General features: G+C 42.2%; 1 protein-coding gene across 7 annotated transcripts in view; it reads right to left on the bottom strand.

Moving 5' to 3' along the window:
- Positions 1-24,541, bottom strand: part of STAU2 (staufen double-stranded RNA binding protein 2) — a 353,166-nt gene that overhangs the window by 143,542 nt on the left and 185,083 nt on the right. For 6 of the 7 annotated variants that reach the window (XM_089661030.1, XM_089661034.1, XM_089661031.1 and 3 more), the window contains one exon: positions 11,267-11,404. The exons of the other annotated variant lie outside the window; for it this stretch is intronic. In XM_089661030.1, coding sequence (XP_089517156.1) covers positions 11,267-11,404 — 138 coding nt within the window. The remainder of the gene's footprint in view (positions 1-11,266; positions 11,405-24,541) is intronic. 7 annotated transcript variants of the gene reach the window in all.

The raw sequence follows: 24,541 nt of genomic DNA, 5'->3' as shown, positions 1-24,541 counted from the left end.
ACCACCAATAGAAATTATAAGACAGGGGGCACAAATTGTTTTACTTTAAAGCGGAGCTCCACCCAAAAGGGGAAGTTCCGCTTTAAGTCCTTGTCCCTGCTCCTCATTAAGGATTGGCACCTTTGGGAAGCATGGGGGAGGGGGTACCCGACACTGTATCCACTTCCGCTGCGATCACCTAGGCGATCAGAAACGGAATTTATCCTCCCCCCTCCCTCCCCGTAGTCTTCTGGGACACGACAGGTCCCAGAAGATTACGGGGCCATTCACAAAGCGCAGCACTTCTCGCGCAGTGGGCACCCGGCTGTGAAGCCGCAAGTTGTCACAGCCGTGTGCCTACACTAAAGATGCCGGCGCCAGGGAGAGAAGATGGCCGGTGAAACCAGCCATGGTCTGTATTTTAAGAGTCAGCAGCTAATGTTTTTTTAGCTGTTGACTTTTATTTTATTTTCAGATGGAACTCCACTTTAAGGTCCCATCTCACAGAGGTATGGCCCTCTTTACTTTATCTCTGCGGGTTAAACAGATAACCCAGTGCTCCTTAAACTGCCTACAAACATCAGACTGCTCAAGCCTGAACCCTCAGATCCCCGTGTATTGCCAACCTAAATCTGTAATTTGCATGTGTGTAGGTTAGACAAGCCTTCTCAACCTTTTGATCACAGAGGAACCCTTGAAACAACTTTTCAGCCGCAGGGAACCCATGCTAAAATGACTTTATCTAAAACTCAAGATACATTAATGCGATGATCAGTGGGAAGAATGCTCTTTACACTTGTCATCATTGGGAAAAATTACCCCCCTTACAGATATACAGTAGCTAAAAATATCTATGATGTCAGTGGGAATTTGAAAGACAGAAATTGCTCATTGCTTAAGGAACCCCTAGCAAACTCTGGAGGAACCCTGGTTGGCAAACACTGGGTTAGACGATAAAACACTACAATGCTGGCTAAATTTCCTGGGTGCATAATTTCCAAGTATAAGCTGAAATCTCTGTAAAGTGAAGGAAACACCTCCTTAGATATTAATCACATTCCTCTCCATTAGAAGATAACCCCTTCATTTCTTTTCTGCTCGATAAGGGGGCACCTGTAGGAAGAAGGAGCAGACTCCAGAACAGAAGGTAAAGAACCCTTCTGAGTAATACCATTGCACAGAGCAGGTAAGTATAATCTCCTTTATTTTAATAAAATAAAAAGGCTTTAATATCACTTTAACAGAAGTTCTAAATCGTTTCTGCACTCTGCAAAAAAAAAAAAAAAAAAAAAGAAAAGAAAAGGTCCTGGTTTTAGAAGCACTTTAATATGCCACTTGCATCTAATGGGCAGCCTTGTGCATCATCTTGTGTACGCTCTATAGGATTGAGGATAATGACAACAAGCATCCCAGCTCAGGCTCCCCACAGGTCACAGCTACTGCCAAGTGAAAAAAAAAAACCTATCTCACCAAACTCCTAAATAAATAAAGATATGGAGGATCCTGCTCAGCTCTATCAAAAACAAGAAGTTCATTTTAAGGGGAGTAGTTATTTAAACTGAGTAGACTGGGTTCTGCTGTGTGTGTACTGTTGTGTTTTTATATCATTCCAAAAATGTCTAATTTTTCCTCAATGGAGTAAATGTCCTATTAACATGATTAGACGCAAAAGTTTTAATAAGAAAGAATCCAATAAATAAAAGAGGAAATGGTTTCATAAAATGAGCAATAAATGGCTTAAAAAGGTAAAAGTGCCATGTGTGCTTCATGTGGAGATAACCACGTGGTAGACACAGAAAAGTGCCAGGCGTTGTACTTATTTTGTACTTGCTTGCTGCTTCTGCGGAGCCAGAGGCAAAACACCTGCCGCCTTTGGAACCCATGAGCTACCCTTGCACACATATAAATCAGGAGAGAGAAGCGAGTGTATGAGGAGGGTCAACTACACCCTGGACACTGCGAGCGTCATTCACTCAACATTAACCCCCTCACTGCCCGCTTCTTGGTGTGCATTAACCCCTTCATTGCCCTCCTACAGTCGGAGTACATTAACCCTTCATGTTTTCTGCAGCTTCAGCAGGTGATTCAGGCTTACGGGAAAAGGAGCAGCTAAGTAACAGATTAATAAAAGATAGCAGTTATCAGAATCTTCAGGAGTTTTCATGTGAACTCAGAGCATTTTCTGGCTCCTGTGGTTGAGCTGATTTTCCCCAGGATTAAATGAGACCTGCCCCACTTGTGTACAGATGGAGCTGCTTGATTAAACCCGGAGCTGTCATTACACCACTTCATCCCCAGATGTGTGATTCATACAGATGCGCAATTTTGTTGGCTTTCTGGTGAGTGTACATCCGTCCAAGACGGTGGATTCCTTCCATGAAATACTTGCACGTTTGCACTTCTTCACTTGGATTTATTGCTATAATTTGATGACTTTTGCTGTATATTGCTCGCTATATGATACGTATTGTTATCACAGACATTTATCGAATCACTCAGTTGCACTCTTATATGCACCTTTTGCACTTTATTCATTTTGCATGATTTGAGCTATTTAAGTTTCATGCATTTTTAGCGCTGCACTTTTCTCACATACGTTTACATTGGTACTGTTGCCTATTTCCTGAGTGCCAGCAGCTATTTTGATAACCATTTACCAGTAAATAATCAATATTTCATATCTATTCTTTTAGCGCTCGCTTACATACTATTTTCTATAAATCAGACTAACCTACACTAATGGCACTCTGATCCTTCACATGAGTTACAGGCTGGCATAGTTTTCTTGTTATCATTTTACTAATTTTCCTGGCCGATATTTGAAAGGCACTTTCCAGGGACGCACACTATGCACATATAAATCCCGCTCATCAGGCTGTGGGTGTGAGTCTACCAGAAGACAGCAGGTTGCTCCAGAGAGCTCCAGCAGCGACAGCGCATGTGGCCTGATGTAACCACAAACACAGCTTTTACTCAGCCTTGGGTGAGACCCAGAATCTTTCCACAGACAGCTGTATCAACCATCCCGGCTGTCAGCATTAGAATGTTAAATGTTAGCAAGCACGCTAGGAGAATCAGGTGCCCATATAAAAAATCTGAAGGCATGCTTTCATATAATTCTACTCTGAATAAAAGAGAGCAACTGCACAGTAAACAGTCTTGTTCGTTCAGCAAGGCAGTACAATTAGGCTTCATGCACATGGCCGCAAGAGGGCATAGAGCATGCATGGCGAGCGTAAGGGAGACACGGGTCCAGAGTGGAGTCTTTCATTGCAATGAATGGTTATACTCTGTGTGCGTGTGTACTGTAATGACCCTGGACGCAGACGGTCACTTAGCAGTGATGATGTGTTAATCGATAAGTTCACCTGTTACACCCGTATTTACGATGTAACATGTTCCTAATCACCTTCCTTCCCACCTACAGAGCCTCCTTCCTGTGACAGCATGTGGGGGTTCTTCTGCCCCGCAACTACTGCCACATTTAAAATCAGGGTAGCTATGTGGGGCTCCACCTGTACAGCCATGTCATTCATTTACAGTGATCTGTGAATGAATAAACTACACATCCTGTCTGCTACCGTGGTGGATCAGTGCAATCGTAATTCACACTTGCTCCAATTGACACTTCCTCCAGGTTTCTAACTGAAGGCCCATACAGAAGTACCAGCAGAACGTTGGAGGGAAAGTGTGCAGAAGCATGACATTGCACCTGCAATCCACTGATCATGAGTGCAATGCTCCTGCAGGAAGAAAAATAATAAATGCACATTTAAATTGCAAGTACACCTATCTGACACACTTATTAAAGTGACTGAAAAAAGTGCTAATAGCTGTGACAAAAGCAGCTAAGCATTAGTAAATCAAGGCTCCTAATGCAGGTACTGGTACCCATGACACATACCCAGTTCCGCAAATTTTTCGGTTATGAACTTTATGTGAAATGACGCCTGCACAATTTGAAAGTTGTTATATATAGACACCAGATCTAACTGTTAAACTAGGCATTGTAGTTATAGAAGTTCATTTTTGCTGACATGTTACACCTGCTGTCAAAATTTAAAAAGAGAGTGGCTGCGCAGGGCTCCGTCCACATGCCTGTGTCATTCATTCACACAGTTTTGTTAATGAACAAACTACAACTACCGTTTGCTATTGCAGCAGACAGCTTGTAGTTCTCTATGAACTGCAAGGGCGTTGGTGAGCGCTCTTGTAGTTCAATGATCCGTTTGCTCTCCGGTACCTGTCTGACCATACGGGAGGTACGGGCAGACAGCTATACTGGGATTCTGCAGAAGCCTGACATTTCACTCGTGATGTGCTGATCGCAGGTGCAATGCTCTGCAGACTTCAGAAAAAATAAATAAATGCACATTTTTTTTACTTGCATTTATTATTTTTTTTAAAAGGTGAACTTAGCCTTTAAAAATCCATTATGAAGTCACTTAACCTAAATGTGTTGCAGCTCTAGCTAAATTTTCATACCTCTTAAAGTGATTATCAAGCCCTATTTTTTGTTAAACAAACATGTCATACTTGCCTGCTCCGTACAATGGTTTTGAACTGAGCAGCCATGATCCTTCTCTTCTTGGGTCTTTTTCTGTTATTTTTTACTGCTGCCTCCCAGCCCTCCGACCTGGCACCACATGTCTGCAATCAGTGCCCTGGCCCAACATATGTCCCAGCCCAGGGCACTGAGCCTCTTTTTATAACACATATTCTGAGTGAAAGATTCAAAAACCAGTACACTGCCACAATATCATGGTGATCTTTGTACCTGTTCAGTAACCAGGTGAAAAAACCACCATCTTGTAACAGGTAGTGTACTGTTTTTTCAATCTTTCAATTAGAATGTGTGTTATAAAAAGCTGTGAGTGCACTGCCTACCACAATACGGTGCCTTTTGCAATGCTTAGGTAAGGTTGCACAATAAGGATGGCTGGGCTGTTATCAAATGTTAGGGTGCTTTCACACTGATGCATTTTTCCTGCATTTTAACCTTGCTAAAAAAATGAAAGAAAAATATTTCCGTTTAAATCCTATGTGACTCTTCGCTACTTTGCTGCGGCGCATTTTGAAAAGTCCTGCATGCTGCATCTTTAGTGCGCTTTTCAAAATCATACCAACACACACACTGAAAAGCACAGAAAACATGGCAAAAAAATTTTTTTCACAGGTGCTGGCAACCAGAAAACGCACTGGAAACACACCAAAACCGCTGAAAAAAATGTGTTTTTACCACAGAGCAGTGTGAAAGCAGCCTTAGTGTTCCACCAGAGCAGGTGCAGATGGTACCATATTGTGGTAGGCACTGCACTCACTAATGTTTTTAAATCTTTAAACTCTGAACGTGTGTCATAAGAAACAAGCTGTGATTGTACGGTCTACCAGAATATGGTGCCCTTTGCAGCTGCTCAGATTGCAGTGAGGATGGCTATTATTGAGTCTTAGGATGCATTTGCATTTTAACCACGCTGTGAATACCAGTAGTAAGAATCTACGGATTCCTGCAACTCGGAATGACAGCTGTGTGTGGATAGCTGTGGCCACCCAGCCTGTAAAATGCAATAACAGGCTGACTGCACAGCCATCAATAACTATGCTTTGTCTGCATGCAGCTACAATCAGCACAGGTAACCACTGGCTGTATCATTGCAGCTATTTGCCACAACTCAGAGTTGGTCCAGGTCCAGCAAAAAATATAAAAGGACTGCAATCTTTTCCATTTTTCTGAACCTAAATGTGATAGATCGGAAGAAACCTGATGTAAACGGACAAGTCCATTTACATCTGGCAGCCCAAAGATCCACCATGGGTCTGCACATGTTTGTTGACAAAATACTAAATAGTATGGTTACCACAAAAGTGATATATGTCCCATTGTGCTCCGCAAGGGATCTGCTCATGGACACCCTGCTGAACAGAGCACAGTGTACTATGTGAAAGGATCCTTAATGTGCAACCTGAGCAGGTGCAAATGGCGTCAGTTTGTGTTAGGCAGTGCACTCACAGCTTTTTGTTAACCTTTTAAAAATTGTGTCATAAATAATTTTATTAAATCATCTGTGGTGGATCACTCTTCAAAAGGGCATTTGACAGGTGGTAGGGAGGCATTAATGCTGCAAAATCTGTACCACTGCGCCGCAACTGCGTGGTGAATGGGTAGTGTTTGGTGGGTGCTACTGCCTGCTGAGTGGTAAAAATAAACAAGCTACACCCCCCCACCGAAAGAAAAATGATCTACGGCCCTACTTCAATGCATTACATGATTTCCTGGTTATAGCCCTATCTAGCAGAATGACACATATGAAGCTGGCAAAACTACAGTATAGTAGTCGTTGGGGAGAATTTGAGTTATGCATCTTTGCTATATTTTCTGGAATGGTACCTTATTGCCTTACTCAGACCTTCAGGCTAATTTTATTCTGCCCCAGGGAATGTACTTTTATTATGCACAAATACTCCATGCAGTCAGGGCTCAAGGAGATTCATGTGAGTGGCATAAGTCACCTACCTCAGTTTTACCTTAATCAAAACGCCAATACGTCATTTTACTAAAGGAATGTCTTAATGATTACCCTTTGAAGGATACTGTGCAGTGGGGAAAGGGTCATAGGCCCTGTAACAGGGGAACATGGGAGGAGGCTTTTCAGTCTGTTTTAACCAGCTCTCTCAGTGTTTCTCAAACAAAGGTACATTTTATTACATACTCATACTCCATCTAGCTTTATTTTATTTATTACAGGTACTTCTATAGCGCCGTCAATTTACGCAGCGCTTCACATATACAGTTAGGTTCATATATATTTGGACACAGGCACAATTTTTTTTTTTTTTCAGGTATTTACCAAAACATATTCAAGCTATAGCCTCCTAGATTGTAAACTCGAAAGAGCAGGGCCCTCAATCCCCTCATGTTTTGCATTGTATTGGTATTGTTCTGTCACATGTTCTGTCCCCCTTTGTAATGTACAGCGCTGAGCGAACTATTGGCGCTTTATAAATACTGTATAATATAATAATAATAATAATATAAAGGATATGGGACGGAAAGTGCACACTCTCAGGTTTACTTTGAGGTTATGTACATCCAAATTGGAGGAAGGGTTTAGAAATTACAGCTCTTAAGAGTAGCCATCCCCCCTTTTTCAAGGGACCAAAAGTAATTGGACGATTGAATCAAAAGCTGTTTCAGGGCCAGGTGTGGGCTACTCCTTCGTTATTTCTTCATCAATTAAGCAGGTAAAAGATCTGGAGTTGATTCTAATGTGGTATTTGCAATCTATTGCTGTGAACCTACATCATGGAGCGGTCCATGCAAGTGAAACAGGCCATTGTAAGGCTTCAAAAACTAAACAAATCCATCAGAGAGATAGCAGCAACATTAGGAGTGACCAAATCAACAGTTTGGTACATTCTGAGGAAAGAAGAATGTACTGGCGAGTTCAGCAACATAAAAATGCATGGACGTCCATGGAAGACAACAGTGGTGGATGATCGCAGGATCATCTCTATGGTAAACAAAAAGTCATTCACAACATCCAGACAAGTGAAGGACACTCTTCAGGAATGGTGGGCGTATCATTGTCAAAGTCTACAATCAAGAGAAGACTTCACCAGAGCAAATACAGAGGGTTCACCACAAGGTGCAAAGCACTCATAAGGCTGCAGAATAGAAAAGCCAGATTAGACTTTGCCAAAAAACTTAAAAAAAGCCAGACCAGTTCTGGAAAAGCATTTTTTGGACGGATGAAACTAAGATTAATCTGTACCAGAATGACGGGAAGAAAAAAGTGTGGAGAAGGCTTGGAACAGCTCATGATCCAAAGCACACAATGTCATCTGTAAAACATGCTGGAGGCAGTGTGATGGCATGGGCATGCATGGCTTCCATTGGCACTGGGTCATTGGTGTTTATTGATGATGTAACAGAAGACAGAAGCATCCGGATGAATTCTGCAGTGTTTAGAGATATACGGTCAGCCCAAATTCAGCCAAATGCAGCAAAGTTGATTGGACGGCACTTCACAGTACAGATGGACAATGATCCAAAACACACTGCTAAAGCAACCGAGGAGCTTTTGAAAGAAAAGAAGTGGAATATTCTGCAATGGCCGAATCATTCACCTGATCTCGACCCAATTGAGCGTGCATTTCACTTGCTGAAGGCAAAGCTAAAGGCATAAAGACCCACAAAGAACTGAAGACAGCTGCAGTTAGAGCCTGGCAAAGCATCAGAAAGGAGAAAACCCAGTCTTTGGTAATGTCCATGGGTTCCAGACTTCAGGCAGTCATTGCCAGTAAAGGATTCTCAAAATATTAAAGATGAACATTTTATGATTACATTCATTTGTCCAATCACATTTGAGCTCCTGAAAATGGAGGGACTGTGTATAAAAATGGTTGCAGTTCCTAAAATTTGTACTTGATATTTATGTTCAACCCCTTGAATTAGAGCTGCAAGTCTGCACTTCAAATTCATTTGGATTGTTTTGTTTTTAATTTATTCTGGTGACATACAGAGCCAAAAGTATGCAAATTGTGTCTGTGTCCAAACATATATGGACTTAATTTTATATTGTACATTCACATCAGTCCCTAACCCTTAATAGGTGAACAATCTAAGGTCCCTAACTCACATTCATACATACACATACTAGGACCAATTTAGACAGAATCCAATTAACCTACCAGGTTACACAGGATGGGGATTCAGGTAGATCTACTCTCTGAAGCAAGTGTAAAAGAGACCATGGCAATTTGATACACTTACTAGGGAGGTGCCCCAAATTAAGTCAGTATTTGAAGGGGGTGGTAGATACACTTAATACTGTCCATTATTCCACTTGATCCTAAATGCTGTATATTGGGTATCCTAGAGGAAGTGGAGCCTCGGGGAATTTAGAAGGAAGGTGATCTCTAGGGCGTTATTTCATGCCTATGAGTTAATATTACAACAGTGGAAGCCCAGAAAACCACCTTCTCAAGAGGAATCGATTAGAAACAATGAGGACACTCTTAGATTAGAATGTTATATCAACACGTTATATCAAGACTGCCCACGTAGGTCTGAAAAATTATGGGCAAAATGGTTAGACACACTAAGTCTGAGCCCAATGGAACAGACAATGGTGAGGCTCATGCAATATTCTAGGGGGTCATAAGCCTTGTAAAGACACTACCTGATCTTGCTTGAATATGCTTGACTCATGAGAGATGTGCTACAAAATGTTATGCTACGTGATTTCTTATTATACATTAATTTATGTATGTGAAATACTTTGGAAACACAATAACTATTCATGAAAACATTTCTTTGACATTTGAAAAAAGAAAAAAAAAAAAAAAGATTTTTAAACCTTCTCTTTTCTAAAGCTTGGTCCTTCAAATGTGAGTTGACATCACTAACGAAAAAGGAAATGAAATAGGGAGCAGTAGATGCTGTAGAAATTGTGCATACAGAGATGGACGCGGTCACCCATCTTGTATCATTTCTACTACCAAATCATCTTCCTTCCAATCCCCCCCCTCAGGAATGTGGTCTGTATGATGCAGAGATCACAGGCAGCAAACACAGTGGGAGGGCTTCATGGTTATAAACCCCAATTAGCCTGGCCCCCGTATGTCTGCGAGACTCTTGCTTGGAAACGATCGTAAAGCCATAAACCAAGTGCTTCACTGAGCTTCAAAGACATTCCAGATAAGCCATAAAACAGACATCACATTTTAAATCCACTTTCCCCTATGATCTCATATCTTGGAATATGAAAGACTTACAAGGAGACCAGGCATATATTCAGATCGGTTACTTTAATACAAGTCGCCTGACATATTACACCCCCTAGCTGACATCTACAGGAGAGCAGAAAATGATATCTCCTTAACCGTCTCAAGCAGGTATGTCATATTTCATATCTAGACGTTCAGCAGAAGCTTCTGCATATTAATCTACTAGTGGCAAGGCTGCTACATGCACCGAGGGTAAGTTATGGGTTGTGATATAAACTGCGAGGGATTTTGGTTCTAGCTTAGGTCTCCACCTGCAACACCCTCCCCAAATGAGGCGATTGGTTCTCTGCTTCAGGGAGACACCCTGCTGAGTTCCTAGAAAGACTGTGATGCTTGGGGCAGAGAGTTAAGTTAAGTTGAGTAGGTCCTGTTGAAGTTGAAGAATTCTCCCTTTTAACATGAAGAACCAACTTTGGGAGATAAGGGACCCTTTTGCTCTGAAACTTGAGAGCTGCTTAACCCAGGACTTTTGACAAGTACTTTACCTCTCTAAATTCCTTAATGTTATCTCTTTGCTGTGTTAGTTCTCTCTGTATTTTTATATATATATATGCTACATTTTTTTCTGTAAATATTCCTATTATCTGAAAAGTGTTGAACTGTTTCTAAAGCTCTTTAATGCAAACTAAGAACCCGTCTCTGAAGAGCGCTACCGTGTGTTTTAAACATCTGCATACATCTGTCTGTGGTGACATTATGTATACAAACGATTATTCAAACATCATAGTGTTATTGCTAATATTGCCAAGTTTCTTTCTCTGTACAAAAAGGAGGTGGTGGCAGTGTGAAGGGTTAATTGCGTAATTAACCTGACCCAGTAACAATCGCTCCCAGGCCGCAGGTACACAGATTGTGGTCCATTAGCTGGAAAATCTTTGTGCAGAGTGCAGCTGGGCATGGCATTGTTACGCACGTGACAGCGCGGTTTAAGATTGGCTAGTCCTTCGGTCACTAGTTTGGTGAGAAGGGCTGGGGTGTGATGCCGCGACCGTCACAGATGCATGCTTGATATTTTCAGGAAAAGTTGAGATCTAGTTCTAACTTTTGCTACCTATAGCTCTGAATCTACTATTATACTCAACATAAAGTTACCTTTGATTATGCATTTTTTCATTATATGCAGTTATATATGCTTTATAGGAGTTTCAACTAACTGCATTTGCGACACTTTAAATTAAAAATGTAAAGAAAAAAAGCGACAGTGAAAATGCCTAAAATTTTGCACCTTGCAGAATGACATCCTGTGAAGAAAATGTAAGGTAATTATAAAACTTTATTTCTCGAGCTGCCTGTAGAGCAATATATATGATTGAGTTGACAATTAAAGGTAGTAGTCATATACTAGATATTAGTTTTGAAAGTGTTCAGTGATGCTTGCTTTTATTTTTAAAACAATATTAACGTTCAAGTCCCAGTAACATTATACATCTAAATTCTATAAAAACCAGCATTTTTCACGAGAGAAACAACAGAAAAAGCTGTAAATCCGATACACTACCTGCATAATGAATTCTCTTCTGCGCTGAATTCCTCTCTCTGACAGCAAGACATACTCAGGTTCCTTCTCTTTTTTAGCCTGTTGAATCTGAGCCAAGCGGCTGATTGGATTCATTCCCTGGCCATATTCTGGGGAAGCCTAGGGAAGAATATCAAAATGATTTTACACTGGACAACTGGGGTACTGCAGACGCAACAATCAATGGCACAACAACAAGATATTGGTTCCTGTGATTTCAAATGAAAATGATATTTTATACTTGCACATTGTTACAGACTTACTTTTGAATGGGAGACTTCAGCGGTGAGCTGCCACCACTCTTTGTCATTCTATCTTAACCCAGTTTTTCTTCAGGGTTTGCGCGCTATAGCTGCTTGAATGACTGGGGCTGTGATGACATCACTCCCGCACATATGCACAGAAGTCACTACTGCAGCACCACACACTCTGCAATCAGGTCACTTAGTGTGCCGTAAATGCAAAGCTACTGCGCATGAGCTGGTGATGTCACTGGCTGCAGATGATATGAATATCTTCTAAATGGTGCAAGTTAAGATATTCATGGTAACTACAGATAAGACTTCTAAGCTTACCTGTAGGTACAAGTTCATACTATATTTACTACCAATTCAATTTTCTGTCTGCAGGAACAGTTAACAAGTGCAGAGTTAGTGTTGGACTTGGTCATTGTAAGGCCCACCTTCTCTGCCAGTGCTGTACTACTTAAGGCGAAACATTTTTTACCTTAATGCACTCCTGGCATTTAGGTAAAAAATGTCTCACAAGTAGTATCACCCCCCTTACAGCCCTATCTCAATCCAGTGCTGTGCCCATCTGCAGTGGCCCTGATCTGTGTTCCTCCCCTCACAGGATACAGAAGCAGCAGCAGGATCTGCTGTTGACTCCTGCTGTAGTTAATCAAAATCTGTCAGGTGGAAATGGGGGATGTGGCCATGCTGCGCTGTATGTATATATACACACACAGCCCAGCTCGGGATCGGGCCTGCAGGCGCGCCAACATAGTGAGCGGCTAGTTACGGGGCCACATAGAAATAAGGAGGAGCCAAGAGCACTGTTCCCAGGTTTGGGGCTGCTTTGTGCAATACTATTGGCACACAGCTGGTAAGTATAACATGCTTTATTATTTTAGAAAAAAAAATTTAGTCTGTACAATCAATGTTGATTGCGACTTTGTGCCAAGCTGTACAGCAATGTTGTACCAATGTACAGAACTCCATTGCACCCTGTGTACTAACATCTTATTGGACAACTCTGAAAAGGGAAGAAGATTCTTTGCCCACACAAAACTAATTTATTCAGGCCACACACTGAATGTCATAGATCCATTAAATTTACCAATATAGCATAAGACCATGTCTGAAAAATTAGGTACATCTTCACACAACATAGTTATAGGTACTGCTCAGCTAACAGATCAAATCTCAGAAAAAAACTGGGGTGTGGCTCAGCCAGCCAAAGATATGGCAGGTTCTAGGAGTTCTAGCAGATGGAGGGATGGCTCAATGATAGATCTACCAGCTTAAGGTCACCCTTAGGGTAACAAAAGATGTTGAACAAGGCACCATAAACATTTTAAAAGTTCCATTTAAAAACTCTTGAAAAAAAGGTTCTGTGGATAACGTAGTGGACACAATAGAAAGAGCTTGCATGCATTCTTGGTGGAAGAAGACATTTTAAAGAGGTGACAGTGAAATGTAGTCATGGGCAGTAAACAGAATCACATATGAAGGCAGAGAAAGGTGAACTGCATTAGTGGTCACAGAAGAAGTAAAAGTCTGATGAAAGCAGGATTTTAAAGGGAAAACAATGAATTTCTATCAAATTAAGTTGGCTCACATCACAGCAGATTGGATGTTCTTTTTTTTTTTTCCTTGGCTGTTTTCCAAGATTCTGGCAAAGTGCTATACAGAGAATAGATCGTTGACTTAAATGGCATAGTAAATCCTTTATTTTCAGTTGACAGGCCCTTATAACGGTTTCAACACAGCAGTCTGTAAGCTCTGCTTGTATTTCAGCATAACTGACCAGGAAGACCACGGTAAATGTGCTAATGTCTGTTTTATGGACTTTTTTATGGGTTTGTTAGTGGGCTGTATATCTCATCTTGACACACCATTACCAGCAAGCATTGGCAACATGTTTCGTCGGCCATTACAAAATTATCCCTTTAGGGACAGGTTGCAGTAGAAGACACACTGCAATAAATATGCGACATTAAGAAGGTAGTCTCATTAAAATGAAAAACTGGAGACTGCCTGAGCTGAAGCACTGACCCAACCTGATGGCATCTTCTTGCTAAATCATGTCTAGCTTGGCTTTAATGGAAGAAAATTAGCTGTCGCACATGGGATAAAAGAAGCATTCTGTGCATGGAGTCTGGCACTCTAACAGGAATGCTAATATTGCATAATTGGCTGACATGGAAAGAGCTGCCAATTCATTAAGAAGAAATTTGGCTTGTATATGTAGTGCATTTGTATAGTACAAAATAGTACACTATAACTAATATTCATAACCTAGGCTTGCTGAAATAGGACTATAATATAACCTTAGATTTCAGTATATTACTACCATTGAGGAAATCTCCAAGATCCTCTCTGATGCCCGCCTCACCACCTGCCCCCTCGACCCTATCCCCTCACAATTCTTACGACCTCCCTCCCCCTCCATCCTACGCTCCCTCACCCACATCTTTAATCTCTCCCTCTCCTCCGGCACTTTCCCCTCCCCACTGAAGCATGCACACGTCACCCCCATACTTAAAAAGCCCTCCCTGGACCCCAATGACCCAAACAACCTCAGACCCATCTCCCTGCTCCCATTTACATCTAAACTCCTCGAGCGCCTAGTCTACACCCGCCTATGCTCTCACCTCAACGACAACAACCTCCTCCTTGACTTCTCTGCAGCCTTTGACACAGTTGACCACCCCCTCCTCCTCAAAATACTACACTCCCTCGGCCTCAGAGATTCTGCTCTCTCCTGGCTCTCATCCTACCTGTCACAACGCTCTTTCAGAGTTACCTATAATGCTACCACCTCCCCCTCACTCCCCCTCTCTGTTGAGGTCCCTCAAGGCTCTGTCCTTGGGCCCCTTCTCTTCTCCATCTACACCTCCTCCCTTGGCCAACTCATACACTCTCACGGCTTCAACTACCACCTCTATGCCGACGACACACAAATCTATCTCTCAACCCCCCACCTCACCCCCTCGGTCTCTGCCTGAATCACACACCTACTGAGCGACATATCAGATTGGATGTCGCTCCACTTCCTTAAACTGAATCTCTCCAAAACCGAGTTTCTTGTCTTCCCCCCAGCCCGAACCCCACCCCCCATTGACTTCTCCATCACATCCAACAACGCCAATATCAAACCCGCCCTGCAGGCCAGAGTACTTGGTGTCATTCTGGACTCCAACCTATCCTTCCAGCCCCAAGTCCAATCTTTAACAAACTCGTGCAGACTCCACCTCCGCAACATTGCCAAAATCCGCATGTTCCTAACCCCAGAAATCACTAAACAGCTCATCCACTCAGTCATCATATCACGACTCGACTACTGCAACTCCCTCCTCACTGGCCTGCCTCGCCGCTGGCTATCCCCGCTTCAGTCGATCCTGAATACGGCTGCCAGACTCATTCACCTTTCCAACTGCTCCGTTTCCGCCACCCCCCTCTGCCAATCCCTCCACTGGCTTCCGATTGCGCAACGGATCAAATTTAAAATCCTAACTGACGTACAAAGCTGTCCACCATACTGCCCCGAACTACATCACCGACCTAATATCCAAGTACCACCCAGCACGCACACTCCGCTCCTCACAAGACCTCCTCCTCTCTAGTTCCCTGGTCTCCTCCTCCCATGCCCGCCTCCAGGACTTCTCCAGGGTGTCACCCATCCTCTGGAACTCCCTTCTCCAACCCATCAGATTATCACCTACTCTCCTCTCCTTTAGGCGCACCCTGAAAACCCATCTCTTCAGGGAAGCCTACCCCCTGCTAACTTGACTGACCTCCTCCACTCTTCCTACCACTCCATCCCCCACAGCTATCTCCTCCTGTACCACCATCCCCTCCCTCCTAGATTGTAAGCTCGAAAGAGCAGGGCCCTCGATCCCCTCATGTTTTGCATTGTATTGGTATTGTTCTGTCACATGTTCTGTCCCCCTTTGTAATGTACAGCGCTGAGTGAACTATTGGCGCTTTATAAATACTGTATAATAATAATAATAATAATATTAAAAAAGATATAACCCCTAAATGAATGACCTTCAGTCTGCTAAAGTCTGTGTATCAAACAAATACAGTTTTTTTTTCTTCAAAAAGCACCATTTTTACCTTGTGTTTATCATTTTTTGCAATTCAGTATGGATGTTCTTGTCCAGCCACCTCCTGTCTACATGCACTTAATGCAGTATTAGCTACTCGTCATTACTCCATGTTTGTCAGTATTATCAGATATAGCCTTCACCAGGGGTGTATGAAACAAGTGACAACATAGAAGCACACATGGAAGACGCCTGTCACCCTATAATAGTAGTTCCTGATAAGGAACTCCACGTATTTTAGTTAATCAAAACTGTATATTTAAATAGATTAAAAACTGTAGAAATTATAGTAAAGTATATCTAAACCTAGTTTAGTTTACTTTTCTCAGGCTAAGCATATTTTCTGCAAGTACAGAAAACCTCAGCTTATCTAGCCAGTAAGAGTGTTGGTGTCAGTTCCTAGAGCTGACCTGGAACTATCAATCTTATCTGCCTCATGTAAACTACTAATCCCATCAATTACCATGTTATAAAGATGAAAAAATATAGACCTGTTTGAAATCCAGCCTATGTGACAACCATGGCTCCCTACATAGATACGGTGGAGAAATGAGTAGAGACATGAAGGGATAGAAAGTGCTTTATTAGCAGGATCACCAATACAGCCATCACATCTAAGGACTGGAAAACTGCAACATATTAAAGCTTATGTGAGATTAAAATGGTTGAGTTTAGATCTACATTTAGTTATGATTCACACATGTGCAGTGCGGATTGAAGCTCAGTTTTCACAGATAATTGGCACAATAGTTGTCCAGCAGTTCAGGTCAGGTTTACATCAGGTTCAGGACAGGTTTAAGTCATCATTTTATCCTGTTTACACATGTGGTTTAGAAACGGTTCCAATAGAAATCAGTAGGCTGCAAACCATACCTGAACCAGACTGCACTGCTCACAAATCGGTCAGCACACTTTTTCAATCCACACTGAAAGTGCACTGGACATATGTGAACAGGCACCATAGGAAGCAATGTTATTTCACTTTATGCGGACTGGATGCGGTTCAAACCACATCCAATTCGCATATGTGTGAACTGGCACTTAAAGTGTTACAAAACCCAGGACACTGCATGGTGTCCCACAGTACACAGAAAATGAAAATGCAATTATTCAGTAAATATAAACTGCTAATACCTTTTCTCATCAGCAGTTAGAGCAGTCTTGTGACTTCTAAGTATCTAGCAGTGGTTAAAGCTTGTAGGAGGGCCAGAAGTCACTGCTATTAGGGGAATGGGGTTGGGCAGAGGACACTAAGGGGGGGGGGGATGTGCAGAGGAAACTGCTATGGGCAGGGCCACCACTATAGCAGTATCCTCTACCGTCCTTCATATCAACTCACCCCACAGTAGTGTCCTCTGCCCCCTTTCCCAAAAAGCAGAGGTCTCTGGCACCCCCCCCCCAGCAATGTCCTCTGCCCCCCTTTCCCCCACAGCAATGACCTCTAGCCCCCCTCCCCACCCACCAACAGTGTCCTCTCCCTCCCTCCCTTCCCTCCCATGGACAGGTATTTTAAAAAGTGGCTGGGAAAAATCCCAATCTCCAGCCACTTGATGGGAATTCAGAATTTTTAAATACCTGCCTTCCGACGATCCCCTTTGTGTTCCTGAAAGCTAGTATGTCCTTCTCACTGTCACGGTGTGGGGTCAGGTTCAGAGACCAGTAGCTATAGCAGCAGATCAACCAACAGGATAGGTAAACAAGCAGGTCACCCTGGGAAATGACGCAGGCTCACCTGAGGTGCAAAGTCTAAGCACTAACTGGTATTCACCAGAGCTCCTTATGGTGGAGATGGATTTTGCTACGTGTTAGTACCAGGTCACAGTTCTCAGCATCACCCCACCAGGAAGTGAGCAAGCCAGGATCCAGTAACGGATATGACCGGTAGCAGAAGCGCAGTCAGTAAACAAACCAAGGGTCGGTAACAAGCGGTAGCAGGTTGAGATGAGGCAGAATTGTAATCAAGGAACAAGCCAAAAGTTGGTAGCGAAGGTATGGATGGCAGTAGGAAAGACAAGAGCAGGATATTGGCTGGAGAAGGCACAATAATCTGGCAACCAGGAAGTGCAGAGACATAGCTTAAATCAGGAAGTTCATGGGAGGAGCAAGGAGTTCAAGGTTATCAGAAAGCAAGGCACAAGGCAGCATTGTCCAATAGATCAGGCAGAGTGTTGTCCAGCATCCCAGGTAGCTCAGTGAGAAGAGTTACTGACTGACACAGTAGAGGTCCCAGGTTCAAGTCCAGGCCCTGACAGTACTCCCCTCCTCCCAGGACGTCCTCTGGATGTCTTAGGGCCAGGTTTGTGAGTAAACCTCTGGTGGAATTCTCTTGTTAATCTAGGGGTGTGAACATTCTCCTCAGGCTCCCAAGAAATTTCTTCTGGCCCATATCCTTCCCATTGAACCAGATATTGTAATTTGTTCCTAAAGATCCTGGAATCAAGAATTTTCTCCATCACAAATTTATTTTCACCCTGTACCTCAACGTATGGAGGAGGTGGAAAAATTCTTCCAGAGAAAGGATTTTCATGAAACAGTTTGAGTAGCAATATGTGAAAAACAGGGTGAATCCTCATACTGTCTGGAAGTTTTAAACAAAAGGTGACCAGGTTGATTTGGGCATAAATCTGAAAAGGACGCACAAACTTTTGACCCAACTTAGCAGATGGAACATGAACCTTCAAATTTTTTGTTGATAACCAAACTTTGTCACCCACATGAAAGGTAGGAAGTGATCTCCGGTGTCTGTCAGCAGCCTTTTTGTAACATTCCTGAGCTTCCCTCAAAGTCTCAAACAATTTCTCCCGAATCTCCTGCAATGTAGTTAGTCTGTCGGTAACAGCAGGAATTGGAGTTGTGATAGGGAGATCAGGAATAAAAACTGGATAACCGTGTGACGGGCGCGGCGTCAGACCCCAGCCCTTCTCACCAACTTGTGTCCGAAAGACCAGCCAATCTAAGACCGCGCTTCCACTTGTATAACAATGCCACTCTCAGCTGCGCCCTGCACAAAGATTTTCCAGCTCGCTGGACCACAATCTATGTGCCAGCAGCCTGAGAGCAATTGTTACTGGGTCAGGTTAATTACGCAATTAACCCTTCACACTGTCACCACCACCTTTTTACAGAGAAGGAAGAAACTCACAAATCTTAGCAGTAACACTATGCTGTTTGAATAAGCGTCTGTATACACACTGCCACCGCAGAGAGATGTACGCAGAGGGTTAATACATACAGTAGCGCTCTTCAGAGACAGGGATTCTGTTAGTTTGCATTAAAAGCTTTAGAGACAGTTTCAACACTTTTCAGAAAATAGAATTTATTACTAAAAAGGTCAAAATGGTGCAAATAAAATATTTACATTTGGGGAGGGGTGTTAGGCGGGGACCCAGGCTATGACCAAATCCTTCCCAAATTTATACCATGGTCAATAACCTTCAATAGGTACACGTAGCATCCTAGCCACTGGCAGATTAATATGCAGAATCATATTCCGAACGTCCACACACCAAATATAGCATATCTTACCATTCCGGATAAAAATATTTTGCTTTCTACTCTCTTGTAGACGCTACCTAGGGGTGTAAGGTGTCAGGTGACTCGTATTAAAATGACCTATCTGAATATATGCTTTATTTAATGTGCCCTGTTCCTTTTGAAGTTTATGAATTTGTATGAAATGTGATTCAAGTTGGATGTACGTTTTATGGCCACTCTGAGGTAAGGCTTACATGTCAAGTGACTGAGTTAGTTTTACGACTGGGTAGATGAAAGTGTTTGTCAGGCACTCTGGAACCAGGCTAATTGGGGTTACAACCATGAAGTTTATCCAGCTGTGCCTTATGCACTTGTGACCCCAGTGCACACACACAGACCACATTCCATTCAAAGAGGGAGGGGGGACTGGACGGAGTGAGAATGATATTTGCAGAGTATGATACAAATATGATTGTCAGCGTCCGTGTATCTAGGTGCACAATTGTCACAACCGGTTTTTAAGTAAAAGGGACTTTGAGAAGTGGAACTATGTTTAGAATTGTTATATGCAAACTCTAGAGTGGGAAGACAGTCCACCCAGTCATCCTGAAGATAAGTGACAAAAGCATCGAAGATACTGCTCCATTGTTTGATTGGTTCTCTCAGTCTGACCATTAGCCGTTTGTGGTTTAAACCACATGGTTGAGACATGTTTTTATCTCACCCCCCAACCACTGGTGTAGCATCAGGGGACATAATGGCAACCCTGTCCCATGTTCCAGAGGGCTCGTGAGGCCTCCCTGTCACATTTGGTTTTGCACACAGGAGGGGCGATGGAGGTGGCATATACAGGAACTGATCCTCTCCATTTACGTCCTGCAACTACTGAAAGCCGGTTTCTTCTCCACTCCCTCCCGCCACCACTGAGTGGTTGCAGGAGGAAAATGTTCATTATGCTATTCAAAAAAAAAATAAATCATAATTCTGAACTATTTCATTGAGGCCCATGACTGGTTACCAAATCACTTAAGAGGGCTGTGCTCTTCAAAAGATTGAGCACCCTTGATATAGTATAGGCATAGTTACATGGGTCCAAGCTAGACTTCTTTAAGAAAATTTTTTTGGAAAAGCAGGGAAAGGACACGTTTCTGAATCCTTTGTGCAGGTCATCCCATTCCACCACTTTTGTACTTCTCTGGCAAGCCTAGGGGGACTACTCTAGACTGAGGCAGCAGCATCACCTATACAGGAAACCTGACATTCGTACCCGTTTAAAAAAGCACATATTGATGCGACGCTACACAACAGCTTTGGTTTTAGACTGCAAACTTAATCTGTCAGGCAAAACACACACACACACACACACACACACACACACACATACACATATATATATATACACACACACACACACACAGTTGTGTTCAAAATAATAGCAATCGGACATCACTAACCTGATCAATCACTGTTCTTGGTAGAAATTATATTTCTACATGGCAAATAATTTACTAGCAGGTGTAGTAGAGTAATAGAAATCCAACAGACCCAACAGTCATGACATGCATGCTGCTGATTCTGTGTAATTGAATCACTAATTGAAAGGGGCATGTTCAAAATAATAGCAGTGTGGAGTTCTATTAGTGAGGTCATTCATTCTTTGAAAAACAGGTGGCAATTATTGCCCTTATTTAAGGAAGGAATGCAGCAAATGTTGTACATGCTGGTTACAGTGCATTTCTCTCTGAAATTCTGAGGAAAATGGGTCGTTCCAGACATTGTTCAGAAGAACAGCGTACCTTGATTAAAAAAGTGATTGGAGAGGGGAAAACATATAAAGAAGTGTAGAAAATGATAGGCTGCTCAGCTAAAATGATCGCAAATGCTTTAAAATGGCAACCAAAACCTGAAAGATGTGGAAGAAAGCAAAAAACTACCATTTGAATGGATAGAAGAATAGCCAAAATGGCAAGGACTCAGCCAACAATCAGCTCCAGGAAGATCAAAGAAGGTCTAAAGTTACCTGTGAGTACTGTGACAATTAGAAGACGCCTATGTGAAGCCAAGCTATCTGCAAGAAGCCCCCGCAAAGTCCCACTGTTAAAAAAAAGACGCGCTGAAGAGTTTACAATTTGCCAAAGAGCACATTGACTGGCCTAAAGAGAAATGGCGAAACATTTTGTGGACTGATGAAAGTAAGATTGTTCTTTTTGGGTCTAGTGGCCGGAGACAGTTTGTCAGACGACCCCCAAACACTGAATTCAAGCCACAGTACACTGTGAAGACAGTGAAGCATGGTTGCGCAAGCATCATGATATGGGGATGTTTCTCATACTACGGTGTTGGGCCTATTTATTGCATACCAGGAAACATGGATCAGTTTGAATACATCAGAATACTTGAAGAGGTCATGCTGCCTTATGCTGAAGAGGAAATGCCCTTAAAATGGGTGTTCCAACAAGACAACGACTCCAAACACGCCAGTAAACGTGCAACATCTTGGTTCCAGACCAACAAGATTGATGTTATGGAGTGGCCAGCCCAATCCCCGGATCTTAATCCAATAGAAAACTTGTGGGGTGACATCAAAAATGCAGTTTCTGAGGCAAAACCAAGAAATAGAGAAGAACTGTGGAATGTAGTCCAGTCATCCTGGGCTGGAATACCTGTTTACAGGTGCCAGAAGTTGGTTGACTCCATGCAACACAGATGTACAGCAGTTCTCAGAAACAGTGCTTATACAACTAAATATTCATTAAGTGATTCAAAGGAAAGCAAAATCTTCAAACATTTTTCAGTTTATATAGTGAATGTTTGAGTTTGTAAAGAAGAATACAAACACTGCTATTTTTTTTGAACAGTCTAATATTCACTTTTCTTCAATTTTTTTTAGAGGAACAACACAAATGTGATATATTTTTCTATATAGTGTTATAGTGTTTTTATATATATAGTTATAGTGTTTTTATATATAGTGTTCCCAATGCATTTGTGTGTATGGAAATAAAAGCTATTAGAAGGATTTTGAGCTTTATTCACTTTTTTCAACATACTGCTAATATCTTGAACACAACTGTGTATATATATATATATATATATTTATTTATATATATATATTTATATATATATATATATATATATATATATATATATATATATATATATATATATAATGAACTTTTATAACCTAAAGAAATGTTAAAAGTTACTAACAAGTATAAGATGCAGCCATGTGCCTGCACTAATACCCCCGCATACCACCCAAATACCAGGCCGTACTGATTGAGCAAAGCTGTGCTATTTCCGAGCCATAAGTTTGCCCAAACTCTTTTCCCTCCTACGCATTTCTTTCGGTCGGTGAGGTCACCCATCATAGTGTTCGGCCAATAGGAGTTTATGAGGGGAAAGAGGGAGCAAGAAAACTTCAGCAGAATCCAGAAATGTCAGAGCTGTTCCCACACAAGGCCCAGCATCCAAATGGAATAGTGGGAAAGCTACTGCAAGTAGGTGGGCATGTATTTGTGCATTTTGTTAAAGTGATATCACTGTAACACTGAATAGTTAAAATGAAGGGTCCATACACACACGGAGTGGCGGCTTAGCCCTGCCCCCTCCCTATGCTCATTGGTTCACTGGCTGTGATTAAAAACAGCGGGAGCCAATGGCTCCCGCTGCGGTCTCAGCCAGTGAGAAGAGGGAGTCCTGGGATAGCAAGACTCCAGTGCACATCACTGGATCGAGAGGGGGCTTAGGTGAGTATTAGGGGGGCTGGGGGGGGATGCTGCACAGAGAAGGTTTTTTCACCTTCATGCATGTTATGCATGAAGGTAAAAACCTTCAGCCTTTACAACTACATTAAAGTGGTTATGAAGCCAAAACATTTTTTACCTTAATGCATTCCCTGCATTAAATTAAAAACATTTAACAGCTGGCTGTTCTCCCCCACCTCCCTAAATAATTTCCTCAATCGATGCAGTGCTGAGCATAGCTGGATCTCTTCTCTCCCCTCTTTTCCTCTTCACAATCGTTGCTGTCAATCAAATGCTGTGAGGAGGAACCAGAGGGCTGGACAAAGCCGAACTGTGTGTGCCTATGGAGTTTGGGAGTGAGCAGGCATGTGTGCCCCATAGCAAGCAGCTTGCTATAGGGGCACATGGAAGATCGCTGGCTGGGGACCCCAGAAGTGGAGTTTGGAGCCACCCTGTGATATAGCATTGCACAGAGCAGACAAGTATAAAACATATTTATTATTTTAATTTAAAAAAAGCCTTAGTAACACTTTAATACACAGGACTCCCTTACTGTCCCAAGCAGTCATGGTTTCTTTTGTTGGTTAGTTTGGTCTGTTGTAAAAACTTGGAAAAGGGCTACTTGCTCCTTAAGAGAGAATAACTAATCAGGACATTCAACACTTCCAAAGGGACTGAGTAATTGACAGTGTTTTTATGGATGGATTTTTAACTTCCCTTTAATACAGAAGTTACTTAAAAATCATGAGCCAATCAAGACTCGGTAGCCAAGCAACTCATTTCTTTATGCTCCAGTAAGCAACTGTGCGCCATATATCTGTTAGCACATTGCACAGATATAATGCAAAAAATATAAAGTATAACCATTAAGCACTTGCTCTTAGAATTTTGTTTAGCACCTGATTTTTCCATCTTTCCAAACTCAACTCCTGCCATGTAAAGGAAGATGAGCAGGCAGAGCATTTATGATGTTCACCTAGAGGGTTAACATTCTGCCCTACTCAAAGGGCCCCCAAACATACCAGGAAACCCGATCCTGCCTCAGTGCTTTCATCTGGGTCAGACAGTGACAGTCACACAGGCCAAGCACCTCTCTGCCTCACTAGACATCAAAACACAGGGTCATCTCCAATGCAAAGAAAACATGTGTTCACGTCTGGCCTTTTACAGTGCATTTGTCACTTAATATTTTGCAGAATAATCACACTCCAAGGTCACCAGGGAAATAGACGGATCAAAGTCATATCAGCCACAGCTATAATTGTAATCTACTCAGATAATGACATGAGAAACTCTTTCATTGGAAACCATGATCTGTCTAAATATTGACCGTCCAATAATTCAAAACAAGCCGATTATTAAGCATATACAAAGATATCCAAAGCCTTAAATATGCCAGTCAGTACTGTTCAATCACTTATTGAGAAGTGGAAAATTTGGGGATCTCTTGATACCAAGCCAAGGTCAGGTAGACTAAGAAAGATTTGCAGCCATAACTGCCAGAAGAATTGTTCGGGCTACAAAGAAAAACCCACAAGTAAGCTCAGGAGAAATACAGACTGCTCTGGAAAAAGACGGTGTGGGTGTTTCAAGAAGTATAATACGAAGATACTTGAACAAAAATGAGCTGCATGGTGGAGTTGCCAGAAACAAGCTTTTACTGCACCAATGTCGCAAAAAATCCCAGTTATAATATGCCCAACA

Source organism: Staurois parvus, unplaced genomic scaffold (genome assembly GCF_062004578.1).
Source record: "Staurois parvus isolate SC_StPar_1 unplaced genomic scaffold, SC_StPar_1.0 ptg001302l, whole genome shotgun sequence".
Classification (NCBI taxonomy): domain Eukaryota; kingdom Metazoa; phylum Chordata; class Amphibia; order Anura; family Ranidae; genus Staurois; species Staurois parvus.
The sequence above is the reverse complement of the archived record's forward strand: the minus strand, read 5'-3'. Positions and strand labels throughout refer to the sequence as shown.